Source organism: Heterodontus francisci, chromosome 25 (genome assembly GCF_036365525.1).
Source record: "Heterodontus francisci isolate sHetFra1 chromosome 25, sHetFra1.hap1, whole genome shotgun sequence".
NCBI classification, from domain to species: domain Eukaryota; kingdom Metazoa; phylum Chordata; class Chondrichthyes; order Heterodontiformes; family Heterodontidae; genus Heterodontus; species Heterodontus francisci.
The window spans coordinates 46,675,707-46,692,500 of record NC_090395.1 but is presented as its reverse complement, the minus strand read 5'-3'; the positions used below and the strand labels follow the sequence as shown (position 1 = coordinate 46,692,500).

Below are 16,794 nucleotides of genomic sequence, written 5' to 3'. Positions count from 1 at the left end.
TCAAATGATAGAATACGTTTTTCAACATATTAGAAATTGGCAGTAGTGATAACTCATTGGTGCCAATCCTATACTTCTGTTGCAATCTCTGTGCAAATTACTCGGTTTTCTGAATCACTATGGACTCGGATGAGATTTCAGAAAAAATACCAGATTTGTTTCACTGAATGTAATCTGTGCAATAAGAGGAATGTCACCCTGAAAGTCAACACATTGGATATCCTCATTGCAATTTCTGATAGGAAATAAGAAAGCAATCTTAGTTTTGCACAAGAAGTAATTAAAACTAACACAATACTCCAAGAATGAAGGAATGTTTTAGTTTTGAATTATGTTATACATTTCAATTTATCAGGAATTCTCTGTAATGGAGCAGGGTTAATGGGAACTAAATTGGTTCATTGGAATTTGCTAAATGGCGGTGAACTAGTGTGATCTAATACAATGGGGGTGAATGGGTAATTAGGGTAATTAGTGTTTTGAAGTTCAATAGAATGAAAGTGGATGGTAAATAGACTCTTGGAATTACTTGTCTTATTAAAAAAAGATTAACTTACTTTTGTAGAGTGCCATTTGTTCTACTAATGACCCTGGTGCACACTCTGCTGAGGGGAAATGTTTGCTTCAATCAAGTGTGCATTTATGTGAAATTCACTGTAGGAGTACAATTTTAAATTGATTAATTGGCAGGACAGATTGAAATATATTAAGTATCTCTAGATTTAGCCTGCATGCATAGCATAAGTAATCATGAAAATGTTATTTTTATTTATTTTAGCTTGGAACATGCCCGAGCAAGGAAGACAAAGAAGCCTTTGCCATTGTCTCTGTTCCAGTTTCAGAAATCCGGGATTTGGACTTTGCAAATGATGCCAGTAAAATCCTAGGGACAATTGTTGAAAAGTTGGAGCAAGGAACTTTAAACCATAATGACCGACGGTAACATCAGAACCTTTCACCTATGAAGTATATCTTCCAATAGTTCATAAGTTTAATCCTGTGATTTCCAACTATTAATTTTTCTTTCTTAACCGGACTTATCTGGGGAAAGCGCTTGTTGGAGGTAAGTAGCTTCAATTGGAAAGGCTTGTGAAGTGGGGCTGCGTTTGTGCAGCTCCATCTTATAGCCAGCTTGATAGATGCAGTGGTCAGAGTGTAGGTTGCCTGCAGTCACGTCTTACTCATTTGGAAAGAATCCCATTAATGCCTTGGTCATAAAATCCTGAGGCATTGTAGATTAATTCTCTTGTCCAAAAAGTCCCAATGGGTGAGCTAAGCAAGGTTAGATGAATAGCTTTTTTGTGAATCCTTGCTACCTTATTCTGCGGCTGTGATTGCTGCAATGTTTGATGGTGTGAATTTGATGCAGAGCAAAATCACCAACTTGCTGAAGGCAGATTTAATTTTGAACAGCATCAAAATAATTAAGCTTGCCCATGTTAGCAAAAAGCTGAATACTTCACCCTGGAGTAGGATAAGATAATTGTAATGGTTTGGTTTTGAAGAGAAAACTATTTCAGTATACAGTTTCGGTAGGGTAAGGTTGTAAAACAAAACATATATTTTGCAATTGGATAAGCATTGTTTTTCCCTGGAGCATATTCTAATTTTTTTTTTTTGCCTTGCTGCAAATCTATGCTGGTTTTCTGCGTTTTTGTTTTGCTGTGACTATGAATAAGATTCCAAAGTGACTGAAATCTATTTTGTGAGGAATAGGGAAATTAAGTACTGCCATGTGAGAGTAGGTTAGACCACATCTGGATTACTGTGAGCAGTTCTGGACACCAGACATTAGAAAGGATTTTTTGGCCTAGGAGGGAGTGCAGCAGAGATTTAACAGAATGATACCTGAAGAGTTAAATGACAAGGAGCGATTACACAAACTAGAGTTGTATTCCTTGGAATTTAGAAGGTTAAGGGGTGATTGATCGAAGTTTTCAGGAGATTAAGGGGAAGAAATAGAGTAGATAGAGAGATACTACTTCCATTGGCTGGGAAGTCTAAGACTAGTGGTCATAGTCTAAAAATTAAAGTCAGACCTTTCAAGTATGAAATTAGGAACCACTCTACAAGCAAAGGGCGGTAAAAGTTTGGAACACTCTTTTGCAAATGGCAGTTGATGCTAGATCAATTGTTAATTTTAAAACTAAGATTGATAGATTTTTGTTAGCCAAAGTATTAAGAGATGTGTGGAAAAGTTGGGCATATGGAGTTAAGTTGCAGATCAATCTCACTGAATGAAAGAACAAGTTTGAGTGGCTAATTGACCTACACCTGTACCTAAGTTACTATACTCCTTTGGAAAGAAAGTGAGAAAATTTTATATGTGTAATGTTTATACAGAGGACACATGAGAACAGTCATAGATTTGGCTTTGGATCCTGTTTGTAGATTCTCCTGATAACTTAAAAGCACCAACTCCAGAATTAAATGATAGAGCTACAAGTGAAATATGGATCATATTGTCACTCTTCATGTATTCTGTTTATGCTATGCACTAGGTAAGCTAGAGGAAAATGTGTTCATTTAAATATAAACAGTACTGCCATACAGATCATGGGCTGGTTCCTGTGCAATCACCATGAACTTTTTTCTCAGTTATGCTATCATCTCCTTGAAAGATTTTAAGTTTTCCTTTATTCTTAAGGAGTTTTTTTCTTCTTTAGTTAGTTTATTATTTCTTTTCTCTTTTCTTCAGTCTTTTCTTTCTCAGTTTTTTCAATCACCTTTTGCTCTGTCTGAGGAGATCTGGAGGCTTTACTATCCAATTAGGAATCAGCTGAATTCTAGGATGCAACAGGTATGGAGACACACGGTGATTCACTGCAAGAGAATTCAATTTGTTCATGCCCCACCTATTATAAAAACAAGTCAAAATATCTGATTGTTCAAACACCATTTTATTTGTACCAAGCAATGTTAGAAAAAACATAACATTCTTCATCTTCTGTCATTATCCTAGGCTACCAAGCATTAAGTTTCTTACTGGCATGTCAAGACCAGTATAAGTATCATTTCTAGACTTGCTTCTGATATACAATATTTAATTTCATGGAAGACTAATTAAGGCCTATTGTTGTACATCTTGAGTCGTCATATTTATTAGTGATTTTTTTAAAAAATCCCACTGTTCATGCTTATCATGGACAGCTGCCTATATCAGGTACATAGCACTAACCATTTGTCACTAGCATAGGCACCAATTACAAAGGAGCTGCTTGAAACCGATTAAGTGTGCCAGGTATTTTGTGCAGTTCAATACTTGCCAATTAAAAAAAAAACTCAGCTTATTTCAGGCAAAGTCAGGTCTTCAAGCAGCTTTAATTATCTGTTCCCAATTTTACCAATCAGCTGATTGAAACTGCCGGAAGTCTACATGTTCGAATTGCCTCCCGTAGTTGTTAACAGCGTGAACAGCTGACTGAAACTGTCAAGTGAGGAGGAGTCAATTTTCCAAACCTGCATGATCTGCAACTTTGAACTTCACGTTCACAGCTGGTTTCATGTGTTGAGCTTGACAGTGTGTTGGAATGAATGCAACTCAAGGGCTTGTTGCAGAACTGTGTTGCTCTGTCCATGTGTGCCTCAATCACATGTTTCAAGCCTTGTGTTCCATCTTCCAAAGTGACAGTGTGAACAGTTGATTAAAGTTGCCTAAAACCACCACCAGCTGTTTGCACCGTTAACAATTGCAGGAGGTAGTCGTAAAATGGAGCCTTCTAGCAGCCTCAGTCAACTTTTTGCACTGTTTTACCATCCACCATGCATAGCGGGCAAATCGCGTTAGCACAAATACACCCATATGTAGTCGGGATTGTATTCAATTCTGCATATTTACCTTTGTCAGTGAACATTATTTCCTTTGATCTTTGAATTTTCTTTCTGAGATCAGTGTCAAAGATTTTGCATTATTTTCTGTCCATTGTAGGTTTGCAATCAAATTATTGGAAGATCTTGTTTTCTTTGTTGTGGAAGTTGCCAACAACGGTCAGAATGTTCTAGACATTGTCATGACAAAACCCAACAGGGAAAGGCAAAAACTGATGCGAGAACAGAATATCCTGAAGCAGGTACTTAACAAATAACCATGAGTAACAATGTAATGAATAAGGTTAAACAAAACAATATGTACTGTCAGGCAACCCCCCCCCCCCCACCCCCAACACCTGCCAAGACTGAAGCACACATGATTTTGCCACATGAGCATTAAAACTTAAAACTGAAAGCCCCTGACTGGAAAAGTATTTGCATAGTAACCGACAGTGTTGGAACAATGAGGACGGAGTTGTTGCTTCTCCAATACACAGAAGACGTGGTCAGACCAATTTTGGTCACATGACTGACGGACTGTTGGAGGTTTTGAATTTGAACTTCCAACAGAGGATTGGGACTCAGAAAGCAGTGTGCTCCCGGTTGGAACAGAACCGCCTCTCCAGTCCTACCTGCCTCCATCTCTTTCCCACAGAACTGAATCTTGTGAAAACATGTGAACCTCAAAGAGGGAGGTCTCCGACATGAACAAGGTTTAAGAAGAACACTGGGCCCTGACAAACAACAAGACTACCTACAATCAAGTGAGCACAAAGCACAGTAAACATGAAACTCTTCTGATATTGCCTCAAACCCCTCTCTACTATATTTTCCTCTATTTTTTGTCCATATTTGCATGTGTACATCGCGTGTGCACGCTAGCATGGGCGTGTCGTATATCCGTATCAACCGTATTAGAGATTAAGTCTAAGTTTTAATAAATTTCTCTTTTCTCCTTTAAACCTGAGAAAACCTGGTGTGTTGGTTTTTTTGCCATATAATTGGAAAGCTATGAACAAGGATTCACAAAGGGGGAACTCAAAACACAGTGTGTTTAAAATTAAACCCTGTTACAATAAAACCAAGTGAAGATAGTAACAGACCCTAGACACATGTCGCACCTGGTCATAACAGAAATGTGGGGGCTCATTCTGGATTTTACCCACAAACAAACGAGTGAAATTGGAAGTTGGAAGCCAAATTGTTCCCAAACAAAAAGAGCAAGTTTTCAATACATGTTTTCTTGTGGTTGTGTGTGATTGAATACTAACATGTCTGCAACTGAAGGGAGTAGCTCTCCAAGCCAGGGTGAAGTAACTTGGGATAAGTTAAAAGCACTGTCTATGGAGGAGTTGAGGAAAATGGCTGAGCAGTGTGGGATCACTTTACGTGGCAAGGCTAGGAAGTCTGAACTCCTAAGGACAGTGGCCAACCATTTTTCCCTTGAATCTGAAGAAGCAGAAGCAGTATTAGAAACAGAATCCAACAGGACATTATTAGCAAAGATACAATTGGAACAGAGGAAACTTGAATTTGAGGAAAGGGAGAGGGTGAAAGAGAGAGCCTTCCAGATGGAACGTGAAGAAAAACAAAGACAGGAGAAGGAACGAGGGAGAGAGGAGAGAGAAAGAATATTCTGGAAAGAATCCGAAGAGAGAGAGAGCTGAAGTGGCTTGCGTTGGCAAGGGAGCAACAGAGTAACCCCAGTGAAAGCATGACCAATATGGAGGAGCACAATTCAGGGCTGGGTGCAAGATTACCAAAACGCGCTCAATTAATTCCAAAATTCAATGAGGAAGATGTGGAAGCGTTTTTCGTGTCTTTTGAGAAACTGGCAAGGCAGCTAAAATGGCCAGTTGAGACCTGGTCCCTTTTAATACAAAGAAACCTATCCGGAAAAGCCCATGAGGTTTATTCCTTGTTGCCAGATGAGAGTTCATCAAATGCTGAACTGACCAAAAATGCTGTCTTCGGGGCATATGAATTAGTACCCGAAGCCTACCGCCAAAAGTTTAGAATTCTCAAAAAGCAAGCCAATCAAACTTATCTGGAGTTTGAAAGAAGCTAACAGCTGGCTTTTGACCAGTGGCTGAAGGATTTAAAAATACAACTCAGCTATGAGACTCTCAGAGAAGTAATCCTATTCAAGGAATTTAAAAACTCTCTCCCATTCTCAATAAAGACCCATGTAGAGGAGCATAAGTCAGTTTCCCAGGGGAGAACCTTTCCTAATCATCCCCACAAATCCAAAAAGGACAAAGGGTGGGAAGGTGATTTCGGACCAGGCAGTCCTGGAAGAAAAAAGAGATTGAGGAGGCCCTTCTCCCGCCAAAAAGGAAGGTGCTATGAGCAAGAGTGAGACCCAGAGACCTGTGTGCTTCCATTGTAATAAGGCAGGGCATTTAAAAGCTGACTGCTGGAAATTAAAGAGTAAACCAGTACCGTTAATCAGGGCACACCCGCTCAGTGAAGACGAGGGCCTGATACAAAACACAGAACAAGCCGTGGCTTTAACTGCAGTAAGAGTGCAACCCAGGAAGCTTACTACGGTCAGTGCAGGAAAAGCTAATAGGATTCCTGAAGGCTATCAGGGTTTTGTATTTGAAGGGAAAGTAGCCCTATATCCCTCGAGTGGGGCAAGCAAGCCCATAGTAATTCTCAGGGACACAGGGGTGACTAGATCCCTTTTACTGGGAAACGGCCTGACTTTTCCCCCGAGAGTGCAGTGAACACCAAAATGGTGGTGAATGGTATTAGAGGGCAGTGTATGCCTGTACCTGTACCTGGAGTAAGACCTAGTTTTGGGACTGGTGACTGTAGGGATTGTCACTGGTTTGCCTGTGGACGGGGTTGACCAGCTCCTAGGTAATGATTTGGTGGGGGTGAAGGTGGTAGCCCCCCCAGTAGTGAAAGAAAGACCTCAGGAGGTCAGAGAGACAGGGCAGTGGCAGGAAACGGACCCCTGCAGAGTCCCTGAATGTGTAGTGGATCAGGCCATGATCAAACCAGTTCCCCGAGAGGAGACTGCATTGGCACTGCAGGCAAATGAGGTCTACCTGTTCAAGACTTTCTTTGGAAAGTTAGGAGACCCGGGGAATGAATTAAATGGATTTTCCCTAGCCGAGGCTCAGGGAGCCGACCCAGTATTGCAAGAGTTAGCACAAGCTGCCCAGTTTGAAAGTGAAGCAGAGGGAATCCCTGATTGCTACTATTTAAAGAATGAGGTACTGATGAGGAAATGGAGTTCTCCTCACAGACCTGAGGGCAAGAAGTGGTCAGTAGTTCAGCAGTTAGTGGTGCCACAGAGGTACCGGGGAGAAATATTAAGAAGGGCCCACAAGACTACAGTGGCTGTACATGCCAGTATACAAAAGACCAAAGCCCGCCTAAGGCAGCGGTTTGACTGGCCAAAACGCCACAATGATGTGGTAGAGTAATGCAGGAGTTGCCACATGTGCCAGGTTGAGGGGAAACCCCAACCTACAGTGAAACCTGCACCCCTAAGTCCTGTACCAGTGTTAGGAGGACCCTCCAGCAGAGGGATGGTGAACTGTGAGGGACCCCGCCGAGAACAAAAAGGGACAGGCAGGCATACGGCTGGCAAAAGTTTAGAAAGAGAAGGGGGAAAAAGTGACCCAGAGGGCATGTTAAAGGAAGTCTAGGAAGAATCCTGGATGAAAACCCCTAATGTCCGGTCAACCAACCCCAAGAAATGTGAAAAATTAGACCCCACATCCTCCTATGTAAATGCAGAATCTAGAAGAACCCCACCAGAGTTGTAACAGCATTTACAGGAACCTGCAGAGACAAAGAGAGACCTTTAGGGGGCAGAGAAACCGAGAGGGTAGTGCCTCACCTAATTGAAGTGTCACAGGAGAATGCAGTTAAGTCTGCACAAATACCTGCAGGCATGAGTGTCCCAGAGAACAAAGGGAAGAGTAACAAAGACTCCTGCCCCACAGTCAGAGAAAAAGTGAACCACCCGTCCCCCGAAGTCAAAAGTCTTTGCATGACTCAGAGTTCAGGATAGACGCACCCCCTACTAACTCTCCTGAGAAAAAAATTGAAAATTAAAGCAACCTTGGCACTCAAAACAGACCATTTATAATGAGCCTTAAGATTGGTGAATGAATGGAAATGCATGAGAGAAATGCATGGTTTTTCTTTCAGTATCATATTTCTCCCAAACTCTGTAATGAAATGTGCCGTTTTTCTTCAAATCACATTTCATTCCCCTGGGTGTGGAGGTGTCAGGCAAACCCCCCACCCGCAAGACTGAGGCACACATGATTTACCACATGAACATTAAAACTTAAAATTGCAAGCCCCTGACTGGAAAGACATTTGCATAGTAACTGACAGAGTTGGAACAATGGGGAGCCAGTCGTTGCTTTACCAATACACTGAAGAAGTGGTCAGATCAATTTTGGTCACATGACTGACTGACTGTTGGAGGTTTTGAATTTGAACTTCCAACAGAGGATTGGGACTCAGAAAGCAGTGTGCTCCCGGTTGGAACAGAACCTACATCTCTTTCCCACAGAACTGAATCTTGTGAAAACATGTGAAACTCAAAGAGAGTAAAGTCTCCTACATGAACAAGGTTTAAGAAAAACACTGGGCCCCAATGAACAGCAAGACTACCGACAATCAAGCTCGAAGCACAGTAAACAAGAAACTCTTCTGATATTGCCTCAAACCCCTCTCTACTATATTTTCCTCTCCCTTTTTCTGACCCTATTTGCATGTGTGTATCACATGTGCATGCCAGCATGGGCATGTCGTATATCCGTAGGCGTCAACCGTATTAGAGTTTAAGTCTAAGTTTTAATAAATTTCATTTTCTCCTTTAAACCTGAGAAAACCTGGTGTGTTGGTTTCTTTGCCTTATAATTGGAAAGCTGTAAACAAGGATTTTCACAAAGGGGGAGCTCAAAACACAGTGTGTTTAAAATTAAACCCTGTTACAATAAGACCAGGTGATGACAGTAACGGACACCTTTCGCACCTGGTCGTAACAGTACAGTATGTGCTATTACGTTTTACTGTGATAGCACCAAGGTAAACATTTCAAGTAAAATCAATGTACTGAGTTTACTTACTGTCAGGCCATGTTAGACTTACTTCAGCATTATGGTCTCCAGATAGCCTTAGTTAATATGAATATGGGAATAAAGAAAAAAATTCTGATTTGTTCGATTTGAAGTTATAATAACTGATAACCACCACATAATCACAATCTTTTCATTTCCCGATAGAAACGAATCTCCAGATTTAGTGATTCTCCCTCCAGTTCCTTCATAACTCTCAATAAAATTTCATGAGCATTTTCTCCTGTCTTATTCACTTGCTCAGTGAGTTTATCCAGTGAGTAACTGAGCCATAAAGACCAGGAAGGCCTGGCTTTTGATCAGTGCTAAATTAGCTGATAGAAGCTGAGGCTCTTAGTTCCTCTCATTAGTTAGGGGTAAGTTGGCAAGGCCCCTGTCTTGACGGTTATCCAATAACTGCTGTTGGAATTGTGCACATAACAGTCATTGGATAATGTTGGCAGTCCCAATACAGTTAGTCATTCAGGTTGCTGCTGCTTCTGAGAATCCCTTGTAGTGAAATGCCAGTATGAGGGATAGAAGTTTGCTCTAATTGGTTCTTCTGCATGTATTCATCATAGTGAAAACATTACATAATCATCTACCCTTTGCCTCCTGTGCACAGGTTTTTGGAATCCTAAAGGCTCCTTTTGTGGATAAAGGAGAAGGGCCTATGCTAAGATTAGAGGAACTAGCTGATCAGAAGAATGCACCATACCAGTACATGTTCCGGCTCTGTTACAGGGTACTGCGGCACTCACAGGATGACTACAGGAAAAACCAGGTATGGTGGACTGATTCATGCTTGTGACCTCAAGCGGGAATCAGTTTCTTCAATGAGTACTCGTGAGACAGATTTGTAAAACAAGCTTTTTCTGATCTTGGGATTGAGATAGGAGCAAACGGTGACAGCTTAATGTGAGACAGTTTGGCTCTACAAAGTAGTATATGCTACTCAAGTACACAAAATAGAAATACAGAGCTTACAGACTTGGTGGTTAGTGTTTTCACTTCTTACAAGATATAAGATTAAAACGTTTGATTAATGATCAGTGGCAACATGCAGTGTTTCTGAACTCATTCACATTGAAGGTACTGCCAGAAGCCATGGACCTACAGGATAACAGGTTTCCCTCTAGTGACTGAACTGCAGGTGTTCTCTTTCCTTCAACAGCACATCGTTGGTCACTTGTGCCTTTGCTGTTTGGGAATTCAAACATGAAATAATTGCCATTTTCACTGTCAGCAATGACGTATTCCCTATATTTTTTACAGATAGAGTAAAGTGTAGATACCATTACATGAAAGAGCTTTGTCAGTCGACTAATTGAAAGAGGCTGCAGTCTCATTTTTCTGCCTACTTCCAGCTCCTGTTATTGTATGGCTAGTAATGTTTTGAGTTAGAAACAACTAAAACACTAATAAATTAACTTGTGGTGATAGAAATGGATTCACTTTCATAAGGCAGTTTGCCATAACCTGTGACAATGTCTGGGGCATGCTGACCTCCATGCCTGAATTCCTGTTTTGTGTCCCCATCACATGTAGCAAGGCATCGGAAGCAATAATTCATAAAATCTACCCCACAAAGAACACATTTGAAACAATTCTTCTGTGAGGCACCTGTCTCTTTTGGAACACTTATGGGCTTATGGAAGGGGGGGGGAGGGGAAGGAAGCTATTATATTTGTACAAAACTGTGTGCAACAATGATGAAACTTCCAGGTTTCAAGGGCACTAAGTCAGTGAATAGTGAGCTCACTCCTTGCATACTTGATGAGGGAGCAGACAATAGGCTGGGAACAAATGGGCTAAGAAAACAAATACATTTTTGTTTGACATCTCCCCCTTGTCACTGTGCTAGGAACACATTGCAAAGCAATTTGGAGTGATGCAGTCTCAGATTGGCTACGACATTCTGGCTGAAGACACAATTACAGCTCTGCTCCACAACAACAGGAAGCTGTTGGAAAAGCACATCACAAAAACTGAGATAGAAACCTTTGTCAAACTGGTGAGGAAGAACCGAGAGGCCAGGTAGGATGATACATGGCTTTTGAGATGGTCTATCCATTGAATGTGCTTTAATCTTGTGTGGTCAGTGCAGCACAGCCACTGGGTGGATTCTGTAAGCGTAGTAAAAAGTTCTGTGAAAGCCTCAGAAGCAGCTTCTGCTGAGAGGATTCCTCCAGCCAGCAATGGATTAGTGACATAGTGTTTATTGTCATAGGTGCAGTCCTTTGGATGCAATACTAAAATGAGACCAGGTCTGCCTTCTTATTTAAGGAAGGATGTAAATGCATTGGAAGCAGTTCAGAGAAGGTTTACTAGACTAATACCTGGAATGGGCGGGTTGTCTTATGAGGAAAGGTTGGACAGGCTAGGCTTGTATCTGCTGGAGTTTAGAAGAATAAGAGGCGATTTGATTGAAACATATAAGATCCTGAGGGGTTTTGACAGGTTGGATGTGGAAAGGATGTTTCTTCTTGTGGGAGAATCTAGAACTAGGGGTCACTATTTAAAAATAAGGGGTTGCCTATTTAAGACAGAGATGAGGAGAATTTTTTTCTCTCATTGGTTCATGAGTCTTAGGAACTCTCTTCCTCAAAAGGCAGTGGAAGCAGAGTCTTTGAATATATTTAAGGCAGTGTTAGATAGATTCTTGATAAGTAAGGGGGTGAAAGGTTATCAGGGGTAGGCGGGAATGTGGAGTCGAGGTTACAATCAGATCAGCCATGATCTTAATGAATGGCAGAGCAGGCTTGAGGGGCCAAGTGGCCTACTCCTGTTTCTAATTCATATGTTCGTATGCCTATCAAGGTGGACATTACAGGTCCCATGACACCATTCAAAGAAGATTGGGGAGTTTTGCTAATGTTTTGCTGAATATTCGCCCCTCAACTAATACCACAAAAAAAGATTAAATGGCCATTCATTTCATTCCAGGTGTTGGAATGTTGCTGGCACAGGTTGGCTACTATGTCTACCAATAGTTGTTGCACTCCACAAGTAATTAATTGTGTCAAATGCTTTACAATATTAAGCATGATGGACTATGGTTTCAACTTGCTGTCCAGGCACAAAAGTAGCCTTGTGGAGTAGGTCACCAGCTGTAGAAGCTACCAGAGTTCCATTGATTTCTATTGGTTTCTACATCAACCAGCCAATCCATGACGTCGGTTTTAGGCCCAGATGCAACTTGGAAATTTACCCCAATAAATCATGATGTAAGTTATTTTAATATTACTAGAACAAATGGCTGCAGCTTTAAATAGCTGAACGAATTTTGATTTATGCAGTGGGATTGCAACAATGTGAGGTTTGTGTGGTATTGTAAATGGGGCATACAATTGTGTCTCGGATTAGCTCCATTCATGTTAAAAGGAAGCAGAAGTGATAGGAAACTGTTAAAAATTTGAGTGATGTGGTCAATTTTTTTAAACTAATGTTTTCTTCACAGCTCATTGTTGCAGAGTTCTAATTTGTTGCTGATTTGAACCAATCAGGTGAAAGTGTGGAGCAGAAATTTGCATGTAGACAGTCTAATAGGCATTGAAGTATGATGAACACTGAAATTTTTCGAGAGATACAGCACTGAAACAGGCCCTTCGGCCCACCGAGTCTGTGCCGACCATCAACCACCCATTTATACTAATCCTATACTAATTCCATATTCCTACCACATCCCCATCTGTCCCTATATTTCCCTACCACCTACCTATACTAGGGGCAATTTATAATGGCCAATTTACCTATCAACCTGCAAGTCTTTGGCATGTGGGAGGAAACCGGAGCACCCGGAGAAAACCCACGCAGACACAGGGAGAACTTGCACAGGCTCCACACAGGCTATTCAGGACAAAATCGGGGCTAAATTAGATAAATTAGATTAAATGGGCACAGGGATCACCATGCACACTTAATCTGGACCCATTCAATATAATGTAAGCACCATGGCATCTTCATGCTGTCTGCTTATTACGATGATTTCTGCATGCAGCCAGTGCTAACCATGCTGTTCATTGGCTACAGCATCAGCAAGGGACCAAAAAATGTAACTTGCTGGAACTACCTAAAGCTACCCTGCACTGCTTAAAGCTAGTCTGCACTTCTTAAAGCGGAGCATTGTGGCTGCTGGAGGTGCTGACATTCTGAATAATGCTTTCTATAAGTATGACGACCTGTAGAGTTAAGGGGTTAATGAAATAATCTGCATTTTTGTCAAACATCTGTCTCTAATTCTTGCTGCTTTCTGACAGATTTTTAGATTATTTATCAGATCTATGTGTGTCAAATAATGTCGCCATTCCGGTTACCCAGGAGCTGATTTGCAAATGTGTGCTAGATCCCAAGAATGAAGATATTCTTATCAAAACTGAGTGAGTTATAGCTTCTTTTCTCAGCAGCACTGAGTATTGCATTATACGAGCTGTCTCGTGTTCTTAATTTTTTTGTTTTTTTAAAAAAAGAACAACGCTCATTTATGTACTGAATGAAACAGATAGATTTGTGCATAGGTTTTACATTGTTTTATTAAAAGAGCAAGAACCACTCTGTACAGCAACAACACATTTAAATATTATCCTGTATTCATAGAATTCCTAATTATTCCAATAAATCAATAGTTCTACAGTGACTGTGGCATGCACCTTAAATAAATATTGCATTATTTTGACAAAGAGTGTATCTTTAGTTGTCATTATATGAATACTTCAAGTCTTGTGTGTGCGCCACCCACCTCCCCCACCCTCCCAGACCTACCTTGCTGTTGACCGGGTCAGCCATTAGGCTGTCTGATATTAGCAATGCCCTGGAGCTGGAGAGCTGCAGCCAGGTGCTGGTTTGACACTCGCAGGCTCTTGGTTACATGAGAATGAGGTCCAGCCCTCAAAATGGAACCAAGCCTCCCACCAGCACTATTAGGTGGTTGCCTGGTGCACTCTGCTGGTTGGCCCTCTGATAGTTAAATCTATCCCAAGGTGACTAAAATGTAAATCAAGATTACAGCAGTGGTAGGGGTAACATCAGAGGTATGGGAATGTTTCAGAAATGTATGTAGGTAGTCATGATGGATAAAACATTGAGCTTGAAGCTCAAATAAAAAACAAATCTGGCTGCATCTGTGAAAGAGAAACAGCGTTAATGTTTCAGGTCGATGACCTTTCATCAGAACGTTCTGAATTGGTTCTAATGAAAGGGCATCGACTTGAAACGTTAACTCTGTTTCTCTCTCCACAGATGCTGCCAGATCTGCTGACTATTTCCAGCATTTTCAGTTTGGGATCACCTCAGCTTCGATGGAATGCTGAGGTTCTATGCCATTACCTGTAACTAAGATAGAATTGGGGTAGGTTCTCTTGGTGTCCTGGCCAATATTCCTGCCTCGAACAACACTGCCAAAATGGATTATCTGATCATTCATTTATTTGACTGTGGGACCTTGCTGCGTACAAACACCGTTGTGCGTTCCTACATGATAACAGGGACTCACATTCATTGTAAAGCATTTTGACATTTGCTGAAGATACGATAAGGTGCAATATGCATGCCAATCCAAGTTCTATTGTGATTTTTATTTTGCAATGTCATGTAAGGCATGGAGAAGTTGAATGCTATGTTGCATCTTCTTTATAGATTGAGGCCAGTGAAGGAGATGTCTCAATCTCCAGAGTACATGAGTATGGAGTACTTTGAAGAGGAAGTTTGGTTGATCTGGACAGACAAAATCAATGAAGTCCAGGAGAAGAGCATCAGACAGCTAGCTCAAGAGGCCAGAGCGGGCAATGTTCATGATGAAAATATATTGACCTATTATAGGTAATGAGAAAATTATTTATTAAAATAATACACCCTTTTAATAAAGTTACATTCAGAAGCAGTGCTGTATGTACTTGTTAATGAACAGTGCTTCAAATACTCGATAATCATTAGATTTTATGAGGGTCCTCTGATGATCATTTTGTGGGCTTTTTGGAAGCTGCCCTGGTAACCAGTGCAAAACTCATTATATCTGCAGATTTTATTTGCTCCTAGAATGGATCTTGCTGGCAGTGCTTGCCCTCCTGAAGGGCCTGGTTGCCTGGCCAGCAACTAAAGGCACCCCTAATTGCACTTGAGAAAGTGGTGGTGGGTCACCTTCTTGAACCACTGAGGTCCAAGTGGTGTAGATACACACACACTGTTTTTTTCTGTAGCGGTTTGATATAATGGAGTGGCTTGCTAAGCCATTTCAGAGGGCAGTTACGAGTCAATGACATTGCTGTGGGTCTAGAGTGAAATGCAGCCCAGACATGGTAAGGATGACAGATTTCCCCTGCCGCCCCCCCCCCACCCAAGGACATTAGTGAACCAGATGTGTTTTTACAGCAATCATTTCGTCATCATTAATGAAACTAGCATTTTATTCCAGATTTATTAATTCATTAGTCTGAATTTAAATTCAATTTAAAATTGAATTCAAGTTTCAGGAGTAATAGTCCGGACCTCTGGATTACCAGTCCAGTAACATTACCACTATGCTACTGTCCCCCTCTCTTTGACCACTGGATTACTAGTCCATTACTGGTAGAGCCACTTTACTGTACTCACTAATCAATGAACTATAGAAGTTTAGAGCACAGAAGGAACTCGTTATTCCATCATGACTATGTCAGCTCTTTGCCAGTACAATCCAAAACTAATCCTACTCTCCTGCTCCTTCCTCATAGCTTTGTCTCTTATTCTGTTTCAAATTTTTATCCAATTTCCCTTAAAAGATGCAATGGTCTTTGCATCAGCCAGTCCCTATGGCAAAGCACTCCATGCTAAATGAACCCTGTGTGTAAAGAAATGTCTTCTCACCTCTCTCTTCAGTCTATTTGTGTTAATATTAAATTGAAGACCACTCGTCACTAACTCACCATCTAAAGGAAATAGCATTCTCAATCAAAACTCTTCATGTCTATTAAATCTCCAGTTAAGTTTCTCTTCTCCAGTGGAAATAACTTAATATCTTAAGTCTCTCTTCATAACGATAGTCTCCCAACTTTGACATCATCCTGGTGAATCCATCATTACTTTATTTCTGTACTCTATACCCTTATTTATAAACCCAGAATTGAATTGGCCTTTTATGGCTTTATTCACTTGCACTTTTAGGAAATTCTATTTTTGCATCTTCATACAATCCCTTTGACGTCTTTCTAGTAAGCATATACTCCCATTCTTGTCTTTCTGTCCCAGATATATTATTTCACACTTATCCATTTAAAATAATTTTTGCCTGCAGACTGCCCATTCCTCTAACTTGTCTATGACTGCTTGAATCTTTTGCATTTCTCCTCGCTATTTGCCAAACTTACTTTTCTGTCATCAGCAGATTTTGAGATAGAGTTCCATGAACCCAAGTCCAAATCATCTCTTTATGCTGAGAACATAAGTGGGCACATCTGTGGCACACCGCTTTCAATGCTTCTCAAGTCCGAACCACATCTATTAACCCTAACTGTCTGTTCCCTGTCCATCAGCCAACTTTCTATCCGTGCTGCTACATGTCCTTGTTTATACCATATGCTTGAATTTATCTAACAAGCCTCTTGTGAGACACTTTATTGAATGCCTCCTGAAATCTATGTATACTGCAGCTCTGTATTACATTTATTTTTCTGATCAATCAATTTTTAAAAAAAATTCTTAAGTCTATACAACTGTCTAGCCTCTAAAGTTTCACTGGCAGTAATCAAAGTGGGCATGGTGGAGGAGTTGCAATGGTGCTCAAGATTAAGAAGAAAGAGCGCAGGTCTTGGGAGGACAAGAAACACAGGTGCGACTGTACCTCATGTGTTAAGTATGCACCTGTCCTCACTCCAAGACCTGCATTTAATGGCCCAGACATCCGTGTCAGAGAAGACCAATC

The 16,794-nt window shown here is 40.9% G+C and overlaps 1 protein-coding gene across 3 annotated transcripts in view; it reads left to right on the top strand.

Annotated features, from left to right (window-relative positions):
- itpr3 (inositol 1,4,5-trisphosphate receptor, type 3) overlaps positions 1-16,794 on the top strand; it is a 311,298-nt gene that overhangs the window by 175,591 nt on the left and 118,913 nt on the right. For all 3 annotated transcript variants that reach the window (XM_068057164.1, XM_068057163.1, XM_068057162.1), the window contains exons 13-18: positions 779-939; positions 3,929-4,070; positions 9,526-9,684; positions 10,765-10,937; positions 13,160-13,279; positions 14,535-14,717. In XM_068057164.1, the coding sequence (XP_067913265.1) occupies positions 779-939; positions 3,929-4,070; positions 9,526-9,684; positions 10,765-10,937; positions 13,160-13,279; positions 14,535-14,717 (938 nt within the window). The remainder of the gene's footprint in view (positions 1-778; positions 940-3,928; positions 4,071-9,525; positions 9,685-10,764; positions 10,938-13,159; positions 13,280-14,534; positions 14,718-16,794) is intronic.